Source organism: Malaclemys terrapin, chromosome 3 (assembly GCF_027887155.1).
Source record: "Malaclemys terrapin pileata isolate rMalTer1 chromosome 3, rMalTer1.hap1, whole genome shotgun sequence".
NCBI classification, from domain to species: Eukaryota; Metazoa; Chordata; order Testudines; family Emydidae; genus Malaclemys; species Malaclemys terrapin.
Window position 1 is genome coordinate 110009452 of NC_071507.1, and position 14655 is coordinate 110024106.

Genomic DNA, 14655 nt, shown 5'->3' on the forward strand with positions numbered 1-14655 from the left:
TTCCTCTTTGAAAGCTATGAAGAGATTCTCTGTAGTTAAGAGCTTGTGAAAGTTCGATCTTCTTTTTATTTCAAAATCTTGTCTTTTTTTTCCCAATCATCTTTCCCAGCATTCAGTCGTTTTTCAGCAATGCAAACGCTTTTCAGGAAAGTGTTTGTTAGTGCCCCTCGATTCAGAACACGTTTCTGGTAAGAGACGCTCACAAAGCATAATGCAAGTCAGCCAGCATAACTTAGCAGATCTGAACAGGGAGCTGGGACATGTTTTGATGGTTATTCTTGGTGGATTTGTGCTTCCTTGGCATTCTCACAGCGCTCACTTTCTGTTATCATTATCATTTTTCATTCTTATTGCCACTAGCTGCTTCCTCCGTTTTCACTGGGCTTCCATCAGTCTGTCTGTTTTTGTTTTGAGTTTCTTCTAGATATTGCTGTACCGCCTTTAGAACTGCGTTCTCCACCAGCTTTTTGCTGAGGCTCACCAATTCCGCATCATCTGGCTCTGCCCCATTCTTTTCACCTACATACCGTAACAGACAAGAGAAGTAACTAATTGCCTGGGAAAGATCGCACACACAGTGTATCATGATACAGTGTCTGAAACAGAAGTCTACATATTAGCTTATCTATCTAAAATCAGCTGGATTTTAACTTGTTTTATTCTTTAATTTGTAGAAATAATTACCCACTTTACAAGACTTGGGCCAAATATGATTCATTAAGCCATGTATAAATGTACCAACCTGCAAATATTCAACTTCTCATCTAAAATTGTAATATGCTCTGTAAACTAATAAATATAAAAGCATCTCAGTCAGAAAGCTGGAAGTGATATTAGCTGCTTAAATCTTTTTCCTTGGCAAACACATTTTAAATTCAAATATTTAAAACAGTACCAGCACAGTTAATTTACAATTTACTAATGCTCTGGAATCTAGTTATGCTGTATTTGTTTTAAAATGCATAGCCTCCCAGATGTTTGTAGTTAATCCCAAGAGTTTTTCACTGGAAAAAGGAGGCCTATGACTAAAAAAAAAAAAAACCAAAAAAACCATATTACAGCTGGTCAGAAAACTTTAACTTAAATGCAAAAAATTGAGAGAACATTTTGTACTTTTTTCCCCTGGTTTCTGACCATCTCTAATCCCTGCCAATATAAATTCAGTAGTTTGTTCATGGATATCTGCCTATAAAAGTAAGAGAGACAAGGTGCAGCTGGAGGTGGGTGGTTAGCGGGTTTGTCGTAATAAGCCATCACAAAGCAATCACTCGACATCTGATTTATCAGTGCTCATCCTCAAAAGGACACCTGCACAGCACTTTCAAAAGAGGAGCCTTGGAACTTAAATTCATAATTTTGCTATACACTAAATATCATGGACTGAATAGAGACACTGGATTTATGGATTATTGTAACAACTCCGCTCCCACTGCTGCTGCTCCTGCTTCCTTTTGCCCCTATCACTGGAGGGGTTTTAACAGGCCACTTCACCTTGAATGGTCCCTTAAAATATACATTAATTACTTATGCTAAACAATCTGTTCCACCTTTTATATAGCTGTTACACTTTGAGGACTGGTCTATTCTACAGAGTTAAGTCGACGTAATGCAGGTAACTTTGTATGTGTCTACGCTATAAAGTATCAGGGGGTAGCCATGTTAGTCTGTATCTACAAAAACAACAAGGAGTCTGGTGGCACCTTAAAGACTAACAGATTTATTTGGGCATAAGCTTTCGTGAGTAAAAACCTCACTTCTTCGGATGCATAGAGTGAAAGTTACAGATGCATATAATGTGTATATAATGCCTGCATCTGTAACTTTCACTCTATGCATCCGAAGAAGTGAGGTTTTTACTCACGAAAGCTTATGCCCAAATAAATCTGTTAGTCTTTAAGGTGCCACCAGACTCCTTGTTGTTTTTACACTATAAAGGTGCTCCTGCTGATGTAAGTAGGCTCACTACGTTGACTTAATAAGTCCACCTCCGTGAGAGGAGTAGCATTTAGGTTGATGTAGTCAGGGCAACGCAGTGTCCAAGTGAGACACTATATTATTTACATTGCCTGTTGGCTGTCAGCCCCGTGTGGGGCTTACAGCTGGAACCCCGGGATGGTGGCTCCATTTGTGAACCCCATGCAGGGCAGGCAGGGCACCAGCTATCAGTGCCCCATAATGCCCCACACAGTTAAGTTGATGGGTCCTGGTGAGGACCCGCACTATTGACAGGAGCGTGGTGTGGATGTGAAACACCACCCTAATTACTACAGTGGCTGTATGTCAACTTAACTTTGTAGTGTAGATGTGCCTTGAGTAAATTTCCCAGACTTGAAGAAGAGCTCTGTGTAAACTTGCAAGCTTGTCTCTCTTGCCAATAGAAATTGGTTCACTTAAAGATATTACCTCACCCACCCTGCCTCTCTAATATCCTGCAACCGACACAGCTACAACAACATTGCATATGAAAGTAAGAAGCTAATCCTAGGACAGAAAAAACAATGACAAAAAACCCATGGCTACAACAACACTGCATACAGCCAAGGAAGACAGACTTGGCATATCGTGACTGCTGTATGACTTTATCCACTGCTTGGCTTTTAGGGCCTGACTTTCACTGACCACTTAATTTGCACCCACAAATTTGCAACTTTTGTTTTTGTTCAGTAAATATATAGCCCCTAAAACATACATGCACAGCATCATTTTTTAATGATCCTTTATGGAGTTAACATTCTGTAGCAAGTAGATGCTAGTTAGTGCCACACATCTGCTGAGATAGATATTACTGTGGTTTTTCAGCATAAAAACTTTGTTTTATTATTCAAAAGCTAAAATTATTAGTTTCCTTTACCTATAAATTTACTTACCGGTAAGTCTACAGCAGATATTGAGTGACTACAGACATAAAACAGTAGTATTCTACTCTGTGGTAGCAAAATCTTGATGAAAATACAAGATAGTAGAAATGCAGTTTGAGTTTCATTAAAATCATTATTTTAATGCATACACAGAGTATAAGGAAACAGAACAGGTAATTGCACTTTTCAGAGGAAGTTTCCATGATAGCGGTTGGGTAACATTATTGCTGGATTCAAGAGCTATGTTTTTGATCCTAACAAGTGCTGAGAACCTGCAACTCTCAGTGAAGTCAGTGGGAAGTGTAGGTGCTCCGTAGTTCTGAGGAAGTGGCCCTACATCACTGTTAATATGCAGAAAATGATTGATTAGGAGTGGAAACCATTAGATGCCATTAGAAGGAAATCATTAAGCCTATTAAGAAATGTCATTTTTGCTTGTACAACAGCACATGATTTCATACGAATAGACAGAATTTCCTTGTGAAAATATTCCCTGCATTATTTCATAAATTTATGTGTATATGTATAAAAGGACATGTATTACTGTATACAAATAACTTCACAAATATATTTTAAGAAGTTTCTTCAAATATGAAAAAGAAAAATAAGACTACACTTATGGGGGTTTTTTTTACGTATACAGTAACTACTCACTTAGTCGTCCCGGTTAATGTTGTTTTGTTGTTACGTTGCTGATCAATTAGAGAACATGCTCGTTTAAAGTTGTGCAATGCTCCCTTCTAATGTCGTTTGGCAGCCGCCTGCTTTGTCCATTGCTTGCAGGAAGAGCAGGCCCTTGCAGCTAGCTGGTGGGGGCTTGGAACCAGGGTGGACCGGCAGCCCCCTATCAGCTCCCCGCTGCCCTAAGTCCCCTGTGCAGCAGCTGCCCAGTAGGCTAGCAATTGCAGCAGTCCCTCCCCCCACTGCCATGTGCTGCTCCTGCCCTCTGCGTTGGAGCTGCTCCCTGAGACTCCTGCTTGCTGGGGGGGGGGGGGGAGGAAGAGGGGAGCTAATGTCAGGGTGTCCCCCTCCCCACTGCTCCTGCACCCCACTTACCCCATCTTCCATAGCGCAGGGGGGACACACGACAGGGCTCAGGACAGAGGGAGCTTGATGGCAGCAGCTGCGGTCTCAGCAAGCTGATCTAATTAACAAGGCAGTGTACTTAAAGGGGAAATGTGCATCTCTCTCTCTCTCACACACACACATGGTGTGTGTCTCTGTCTGCAATGCTGTCTCCCCTCCCTCCATTCCTGCTGCCTTGTAGAGTGTGAGAGTTAACCCTTGAGGGCTCAGCCAATTGCTAGATCATCATTTAGCAGTAAGGCATTCCTTTGGGAAATATCCCACCCTCTGACTCCTCCACCTCAACCAAGCTTCACAATCATCATCACTGTGTACCAGTATTAAATTGTTTGTTTAAACTTCTACTGTGTGTGTGTGTGTGTGTATATGTGTGTGTGTGTGTATATATGTGTATATGTATAAAATATACATGTATAAAAATATAGTCTTGTCTGGTGGAAAAAAATTCCCTGGAACCTAACCTAACCTCATTTACATTAATTCTTATGGGGAAATTGGATTCGCTTAACATTGTTTCACGTAAAATCGCATTTACGCAAGAACATAACTACAACGTTAAGTGAGGAGTTACTGTAGTTCACATATGTACAGTAGAGTTCTACTTGTTCTCTAGCTGTGACATGTTCCCTACTTACCAACATCCTAACACCTATCTCCTAAGCTCCGTTTTACTACTGGGGAGATCTACGTGGAACCGAAGTTCATGTAGATCTCTCTGCATGTGAACAGCACAAGTGAATTCAGTGTAGATTTGCTTTGAACCAGTGCTATGGACTGGAGTATATGGAGGGGTTTCTAGGTACACAGAACTCAAACACGTGGAGCTGTATTCGTCAGTGTTGTGAATTTTTACATCCCTACTGTCCCTAACTTACACCAATGTGGATGTTTCAAGTTAATTAGTCGTGCAGGTATGTCTTCCTCTAGTCCAATCACTACTCCAGATCCCGTTCTTCCATGACCTCAGCGAGAAATGGCCAAATGGAGGAAAAATTGAAGGGCAGTTCAGTATTATTCATGTATTTAAGTATAATGTGCATATTTTGACTACATCCCTTTTCTCCCATCCCATAGACATTGCTTGTCTAATTCTTACATTTGTAAGCACTCTGGGGGCAGGACAGTCATCTTTTCTGAGTGGATAATGCCTAGTTCATCATGGGCACTACCAGAATACAAATAAGTCCTTGTGGTAGGTGCAGCAGCAGGATGGTGTAGACCCCAAATGGTGCTCTCAGAAATGCAAAGAAAGGGTTATGTCTTTGTGACCTGAATATCCACTTGTGTAACAGCATGTCACACGCTTGTATTTCAGTCGATACCTGTTGCCTATGCTGTGCCATGCCGATGCTAACTTGTTACACGACCTATTATGGTGCAGTGTGGTGTTGCCGGACTGGCATGTATTTTGAGAAAATCTATATTTTGAGAAAACAATTTCTGAACACTATGTGAGAAAATAGTAGAATCAATAATAAATAAATAAATGCCTCACTTTGCTCATCCCAGAAGTCTCTAATTTTCCAAAAGATTATACCAAATTGATATGTCGTGTGTGTTTCTCAGTTTATTCATGCTGAGCAGAGCTCTTATTAATGCTATCCTATAAAAAGCAGGCTTTGTAACGTCTTACATCATATTTTATTCTATTATATAATATAAAATAAGCAATAAAATGCTCCAGGAAGACTACTGGAAGTGCCAAAATCTCATGATATAGGTATGCTGTTTCTGGACTTGCTTTCAACAACAGGAGAATCTCTGATTATGACCCAATCATGTCCACGCTGGGGCAAACTGAAACTGATTTGTGGGGTTATAACTGGGAAAATAAAAAAATCAGTTGGAAGGCCTGTGTTATGACAGGGGAAGTTTTATAGTGAACACCTGGGGGAGTGCTGTGCTGCTAAAACATAACCATGTCTCACCAGTAGCTAATCAATTACCTCACACTGTTTTACAAATTGTATCTTTAAAAACCCCAGTCACTCAGGCAAGCTTTTAAAACTCTTATCAAATTCCTATGAAACACTTGATGATTTAATTTTTTTGGCTTGTCTTTTCCTTGTTACTGACTTCCCAGCTATTGATGCATAAACATAAAGGTGTCTGTTTTAGTGCTAGCCTCTCTCTCCTGCCTGATTTAATCAATGATCTACAGTACACTCTGAGACATCACAATGACTCAAGAGAGGCCCCATCCTGCAAAAAGCAAATAAAGCCAGCATAAAAAGGCATTGCTTGTATACAACAGGGTATGGGGCCAATAAGCCCCAATAAGTATTGCAGGAAACTCACCTCCCAGCTGCTGCCTCCAAACTACTGTTGGATATACTGGGGGACAAGAGAAGCCAATGTTTGCCATTTTGGCAAGGTTATAGCCAAACAGATTCATTATGTTCACAGACCCAATGGCGGTGTCCTCTTTGTGAGTGACTGTCTCCCAGTACAGTCTCGGAGACCTACCTGCAGGAGCGCCGCCAACTTTTCTGCCGCCCTAGGTGGCGGAAGGTGCCGCCCCCCACAGAGGCGGCGGAAGGTCCTGCCGCCGAAATACTGCCACGGTCGCTGCCCCCCCAATTGTAGCACCCTAGGCAACCACCTAGGTTGTCTAATGGGTTGCGCCAGCCCTGCCTACCTGCTGCAGATGTCATATCTACAACATGCATGTAAATGTGGAATCCCCGTCTAGCTGCTCTATTACTTTGTCCCCAAAGTGCAACAGAAATGCAGTTTCAGCTACATTCGACTTCATATGCCTACAGAATATAGGACCTGATCCAACATCCACTGAAGTCTATGCGAGTCTTCCCATTTCCAGCAGTGAGTGTTGAATTAGGCCCATAGACCTGCAAATACAATTGTGATATTCCATAGACTAGTATCAGAGGGGTAGCCGTGTTAGTCTGAATCTGTAAAAAAGCAACAGTTGCTTTTTACAGATTCAGACTAACACGGCTACCCCTCTGATACTTGACACCAGGCAAGGCACTGCATTTAGCCGTATGGAATGGAATTCTATAGACTGACTGAATTAGTGAGGGTGAGGAAGTGATAATGAAGAGCCACCGTAAATGTACATATACATACATTTTGTGTGCACACACCTGGTAATCAGCAAATAAATACAGACAGCTCTGCATTAAACATTTCCTTGTTAATTAGAGGGATGTAGAGCAAAACCTGTCTTGAGCAGTCACTTATGAACTGACCCAAACTAGTTGCTTAGCAGTGACAGTTTGCTGTGAAAGATGGAGCAGAATTACACTATTATGATAATTATGTATTAACTTCTGGTTGTGCTCACAATGTGCTAGGCAATGGAAGAAAGGAAAGCATGATCCCTCTCCTAAAGATTTTGCAATCTAAAAGCGTTCAGTATAAATTAGGTTATTCTCTTCAGACAGGTGATTCCCAGTCCTGAACAAATTTCACTGTGCCTATAAATAGCCAAGCGTAATCTGTTCTGCTAAACCACTCCCCCAGTGAGGGCAGGGATATATGAGGCCCTAGTCCTTAGACTTGGGAAAAAGAGGACAATTGCGGGATTCTCTTGATAGATCCGGGTCTCTATTAAATGTCCTCTCTCATTTCCTGTTAAATGAGATCTGTTTATGAGCCAGGATAGTTCTCCATTAAATGTGGCTTGAAATGGCACTCGTTGCCTAAAGTGTAGCTGAATACAAGGAAGCAAATACAATAAAAATCCCACCTAGAGGAAATAATTACCATGTTAAGGGCTGAGAGAGAGTTAAAACTTCATTGTTCTGAATCCTTGCTTCTCTTGAACTCAGAATTTGACTTCTCCAGATGTATCTATATCAAGTATGCTTTCACTCTCTCTCGCCAGGGTGTGCAATTTTGAATATATTTGTAAATTATGGGGAACGAGCCAAATTTTAATTGTCAGGCATTTTCATATAATTATTCCAATTACAGAAGATCTGAACTGTGAAATACAGCTATAGGCTACTTGGACTTTTAAGGGAAGATAAAAATCAGTACCTCCCCAAAAGAAGTTTCTAGAAAGAAATATAATTGCTACCCAAGAGCATGCCCACAAAAGACTGCAAAAAGGCAAATTAATTATGAAAAATAAAAACAAGAAAATCATAGTCTGCAAAGTATTTTTAGTGTATTTTGATTAAACTAAATTAGCCCCTGCACCTAATGGAACATAAACTTCATAACTGAGTTCAACAGAGAGCATTTTATGAAATCTGTGGAAAGGAAAAATAAAATGTGACAACTTTTTTCTAAAACTAATTTTAATGCAACACAGTCCTTTGCAGCAGGACAATGGAAGAAGAAACTCGAGGGCAACACAGATGTGTTCTTGTTTTTCATTTATTTCTAGCATGAAACAGTGCCCACGCCATCAGATCATGAATAGGTATTTAATAAATAAAATGTATTATTATTAGCTTCCAGGAGAGGATAGATTTATGTTTAGAAATTAGAATCCTATTTTTGAATCAGTTGTCCTTACTACTTACATTATTCCTAGCTCAATCAAATAATTCTCAAACCATTTCCCATCCAAACATAATCAAGATTTTTTTCTCTATAAATTACACTTCTTTTGTAGCATAAAGTCTCACCAAGCTTATAAAGTTGTATCCATTCTTTGACACCCTTGACAACTAGACCATCTCTACCCTGCCCACCACTCCTAACTCTCAGTCCTGCTCATTTGACGCCTTTCTTGACCTTCTCCACGCACCCATGAATGCACTAAATCCTGTCGTTTCTTTGTCGACAGTATCTCCAAAATCTATCCCTTCCTCTTTAGTGTGCTGGCAGTTCGTTACAGCAGCGTGTAGACTTGCAGCACTATATAAATAAAATCCAAACTAACTTTGTTTTGAATCAAAATTTACAAATCTAGAGCCAAATTACCAGCTGATGCAAATCGATGTAGCTCCCCCTTCCCTCCCGTCAGTGGAGATATGCTGATTGGCACCAACTGAGCATCTGACCCCTAATTTCCATCAGGTAAGAGGGTTCTATTTTGGTTTTTATCTTTCTCGCACATTCTCTGATTTTTGAGTATATTTTTCTCAGCCACTTTGTAGGTCAGGAGCTAGGGAATAGTGCCGTGATCCTCTCCCACTGAAACCAGTGGGAGTTTTACCATTAACCTCAATGGGAACAAGATTAGACCCTAAAAGCATTAGCAGATTGTTTTCTCCTCCACTCTAAGTGACAACATATTTGATCCCAAAATTTCCTTTGCCGTCAAATAACATTTTTTCATGTGGAAAAAATTCCCCTACTTCTGCTTTGGCCAGGAGAGGAGAAAAATGAAAACATTCAATAGAGGATAGATATGGGGATCCTATGGTGTGCTCTCTTTAAGGCAAGTAAGCTCACTCACCTGTTTTGAGATGCCTGCATTAGGTAAATAAAATCTAATCCTGTAATCTGTTCTCCTCAGTCTTAAATGTGAGTTATGCCTGTATAACGATTAAAGTAACGGGAAATTTTAAAATGGGGAACTTTGGGGATGAAATGACGGCCATCACTTTGAAATTCCATACTTTTTCTTATTTATTTGCATTTAGCACAGGACCCTATTGTGCTTGTGCACACACACCAAGATGGTCCCTACCCCAAAACACTTACAATCAAATTATAAAACAGGAGACAACCGGTGAATACAGTATACAGATCGGGTCACAACAAGGTGGTAGTGAGTCCATTAGATAAGAAGCTTAATATTGTCTGAAAATATGTAACAATGAAAATTATTTTTTCCATTAACAAGAAAACTACCTTTAAATTAAGCACAGATTTAATTATTTGAAGTTGTTAAAATGATGTCATTAAATAGGAACTGGAATTACAAAAATACAACGTTCATCTCATACTGAAAGAAATGGCCAAACCAGTTTGGCTGGAATGCTATATAAAAAGTAGACGGGGAAGGGTGAAATGGAGAAGAAACGCATTTTGATTGTTATAGCTAGACTTTATGGTAATGGCTTAATTGGAGAACAAAATGTTATTCATTTGCTGATTCTCTTCAGCCCCTCTTTGTACAATACTGTTGAAAATATGTCTGACATGTAATATATATTTGTTCAAGGCTTGTGTTTTCTATTAAAGTGGAAAATTGAAGAAAATGTCATCTTTAAAAAAAAAAAAATGCCATGATGTGAAACAGAATAAGTAACAGAGTAACAGACCATGGCATAATTTTAGCAAAAATGTACAATCACAAGTGAGAACAAATACTTTGCCTCATGTCTAAGTCTGTCTGTTAACCCTTAGGAAATGTATGCAGTGTTATTACCTCACCCACCTTGCCTCTCTAACCCTTAGGAAACTAATTTAGTGGTTAGGTGGATTTCACATGGGACAGCTAATATCCTAAGGGCTTGGGTGGTCATTAGGAGGAGATGTATTTGAGGAGGGATGGAGACTCTGAAACGGCAGGGACACAGGTCCAGGTCAGGACTGTTGTCTAGAATAGTCTGGTCATCCTTGGTGGTATTCTGTGACACACTCCAAAACCATTTAAAGGGACATTATCAACTCGTTGAAGTCCAAAATACTAATCTATCTTTAAATGTTTATAACAAGTAGGGGATGTCAGCTGGATTCTAAGTATCTTTTAGGCCATTTAGTCAATCTCGTTGTGGTCAATAATTCCCCATAATATATTTTCTATTACTTTGTTCAGTCTAGTTTGAAATGTTCCATTTCTTGTTTTAAAGAAACTCTGCTTCCTCCGCCAGATCTACAAACTTAGTCATGTCAGTAGAACCCCAACACTAACCAAATTTAAAGACGAGGGGAGGGAGTCAAAGGCATGAATCATTTGTAAATTAATAAATCTGAATCTCCCAGTGTGACCTTATCTGACTGTTGTCTTGTTAAGATGCCCCTCAGGATAACCACTGTGTCTTAACTTCCGTCCTGTATAAGCACTTAGCAAATAATATAGGCTGGCATTTGTGAAGGTGATTAAGGAAGTCAGGCATCCAAATCCCAATGAGACTTGGGTGCTTACCTCCTCCTCTTGGCCCCTTTGAAAATCCGCACCATAATGTCACCAGGGGTGGGAATTCTACCATTCCCTTGGGGAAACTACACCACAATCCAATATCTCTCATTAACAAGAAGTTTTCCCTGAAATTCATCTAAAATATTCCCTTTCTCTCATTCCATTACTCATAGCTCATGGTTATACTATTCTATGCTATGCCATCCTAAATTATTTTCTATTGTCAATGTATGCATACTTAAATGGTTATCATGTGACTTTTTAGCCATTGCTTAAGCACAATATGTATCTAGTTAGCCCTTTTAATCTTTCCTTTTTAATCAATCCTTCCAGCTGCTTTCTCACTTCTGTAATTTTTGGGTAAAATTTTCAAAAGAGCCTAAGCAATGTTTTCAAAACCCAATATCTTTCAATAAGACTTAGGCTACTAAAGTCACTTAGGTGCTTTTGGAAATCTAACTTCCTTCTCTGAACTTCTTCCATATTATCATTTTGTAATATTGTCCACAACCGAATACAATATTCCAGGTGGAATTTTGTAAGTGCTGTATCTAAAGGAGATATCTCCTGCCTGCTCTACCTTAATGGGTTTGAATATATAGCAATATAACACTGGCCCTTTTATTGTTCTTCCCCACCGCAAACTTGTATCTCACTTTTGTTCTTTTTATCCCATCGTGTTTTTCCCCCATTACTGCTTCTAGTTCAGCTATTATTTTTTCAACTGGGGAAACTTCTGTACTCTGTAGATAAAATCCATATTCTGTCCTCTCATTTTTGTGCAGCGTTACAATTGACTTGAGAGGGGATAGAAAATGGCCTAAAGATAATACCAGGTTGGCAGAAAAATATGAAATTTGAGAGTCTAATTGTTAGTCTGAGTTCCAGCTACTGGAAATTCCAAATCACAATGAAATTATGGTTTCCTCTTGTTTTTACTAGATTTTTACACTATAAAAGGGCTTCCCTGAAATCCACTAGCTTTTATATGGGAGTCATTTTTATATTTACAGAATATCTACACTGAGCACATTGAATGCAACTGTTTACACTTCGGCGGAATTGTACCAGCAGAGAATCTGGCCCCAAGTGCCTCTTCTATGAGCATGGCACCAAATGACAATGGAAATCCTTTCTGAGTATACTTTCAGAAGACATAATACTAGCCCCAGAAGCCTAAGGAGGCACAATTTATTTCTCAGCCCTGAAAAGCAGTATTTAAGACTCCTTCAAAGTTGCCATTTGAGGTGATGTCTACGAATGACTCTTGTTGACTAATTTATCTCTACGACGATTCAAAGTGATGAACAACACAAACTCCCTTTTGAGACAGAGTAGTTTTATGGAAGCATGCTTTTATAGTTGAGGGGAGTGTGGAATGATTTAAAATAGGGTTTGTTTAGAATTTGGATACACATGCTATTTGTTTTCTCTCTCTCTCTCATTCATTACAAAGAGTTAGAGGAAAAATCTTGAATACAGGTGATGGGCATCCCTGCCAAACTACAAACACAAAAAGAAAAACTTAGCTTGCTTGTCTTTGGAGCATACAGTTCAGGGGAGCAGGTGTTGCCATCTCTGGTCGGTACTTTACACTGGCCCGCAGGGTTTCTCTTGGCACTTGATCAGACCGGCATAGCCTGTGGTAATTTTGGTCTCCTCCTTCCTAGACAAAGGAGGGACTGCAGCCCTTCTTGATGTTGTGGTGGCATGGGAGGATCACACTTTCTTTGGCATTTTCTGGGACTTATGGGGTTACAAGTGTAGTTTGCTCCTCAACTTGATACCTCTCTGGAGATCTTCCAGGCAATTCAAGGGTTCTCAGGTTTCATGCCCCAATAGTGTGGTCCAGTCTATGTTGAATGGAGGCAAGCCTGACCTTTGGTCAGTCTGGAAATTCCTGTCTCTTAGTGGTAGTTATGTAACCACATACATCACTAGACTGCAACAGATGTCCTTCCAAACATGCGAAAAACATGAGATTAACAGATGACTCCACAGATGTGGTTTCAGACCCTCCTCTCTCTGGGAGTACAGTTGGTTAAGTTTCTTTAGGACGCTATACATTCTAGATGTGATCAACGTCCAAATAACTATTTGGTCTTTTACTTTACACATTCTTTCACTTATCCATATTTTATTTTCTTAGGATTTCTTAAAATATTCTGGGCTCTCTATTGGCAAAGAATTTGGCAAGTAACAATTTTACTTAATGTGATCAGGTGAAGGGTAATCTCTGAGGGGAAAGAGCTGTTCTAGAAGCTATTAATATAAATCTCACATAAGCTAAGGAACAATTAAAGTTTACACAACCTAAAGAAAATGGAAATGTATTCTAGCACAGTGCTGGAAGCTACATGGGAAGTGCCCCAGTGGCCTGAGAAAGAGGCATCTTACTGTTATATCAGAGTGAAAATAAAGTTCTAGGACTGGGGATTTCCATTATCAGATGGATATCGACCAGAAGATATCCGTCTAGAGCATTCACTGAGAATATAATAGGACTCTAACCAGAGATAATTAAGACTATCTGATTATAGTTTGGGATAATGAATAAGCAAAGTCATATTATAATTTTACTTTATTCAGCAGTGTATTGGAGTACAGCAAGCAGCATTTCTGTAAGATTATAATAGCCACCCCCGCCTAGTCTTGCTTTTGTTACAATACTAACATAACTAAGGTTGTATTTGAATCATGTTAATAAATGAATCAGTAGCTTTAGAGAGAAAAAGTTTCAGATCTATATGCAGTATATTTGGTGTGAGCATAAAATCATGTTGATTATGAGCAACAATGTCCTAGCTTGTACATTTGTTTCAGTCCATTTTTAAAATTTAAATAAAATACTATCCCCTTTCTAAATAGTAATACAGAACATTTACTGAAGTTATTCTCTGGTTTTGAGTTGCCAAAAATTAGTTCTATTTAAGCAAGTTTAGTCTTCATAAATGTCTTCCAGCAATTGGGGTAGACCTGAGAAGTAAGAGAGGATCTGGAATCTCAGCATATCAACAATTACTGGAGGAAAACAGTATGAATATCTATCTTTGTCTCATCTCAGATATGTTCTCTTCTTGATTTAAAAACCTATGTTGGAAGGCTCTTGCCAGAGCAGTAGGTGGCAGAATGCCAGTCTGACTCCAAACAAACCTTCTCTCCCCATGCCTACCTGGAAGATTCTATCTTATTTGTAAAGAGGATGCCAGACTAGCTTGACAAACATTGGCCTCCCATCTGAAGCAATATCACTGCTGCCATTTATAGAAGTTGTGCTAGTAAACAGGGTAGTTGATATTCTCATCCATCTCCCTGCAGCCCTGTCACTTGACTGACCAGATACTCTGTTAGTGTAAATCAGCACAGTGCCATTGACTTCAATAGACCTATTCCAATTTACAGCAGCTGAAGGTCTGGCCTGACAATTCCACCATTGTTTGTCTCACCACAGATGTCTCACCAGCTTCAGGGTTTTACTTGTGAGTTTAGTCAGAATTTTAAAATGTGGCGAACTTGATTTGATGAAATAGTCCAGCTGAAGCTGCTTTTCCTACATGTTCAAAGCACTAAATGAAGTTCAGTATCATTGTTATTAAATTTCACAGTACACCTATAAAACATGTTGGAGATTTCTGAGATTGTATCACTAATAGAAAAGTACCATTTTTACAGTATGGAAATAAATGTGTGGGTAAAAGAAAT

The 14655-nt window shown here is 39.4% G+C and overlaps 1 protein-coding gene across 4 annotated transcripts in view; it reads right to left on the reverse strand.

Moving 5' to 3' along the window:
• The window catches only part of AKAP7 (A-kinase anchoring protein 7), a 165676-nt gene that overhangs the window by 28461 nt on the left and 122560 nt on the right, over positions 1–14655 (reverse strand). The window contains exon 8 of one of the 4 annotated variants that reach the window (XM_054022688.1): positions 79–519. The exons of the other annotated variants lie outside the window; for them this stretch is intronic. Within the exon in view, the coding sequence (XP_053878663.1) occupies positions 335–519 (185 nt within the window). The 3' untranslated portion in view covers positions 79–334. Of the gene's footprint in view, positions 1–78; positions 520–14655 lie in introns of those variants that run through there. 4 annotated transcript variants of the gene reach the window in all.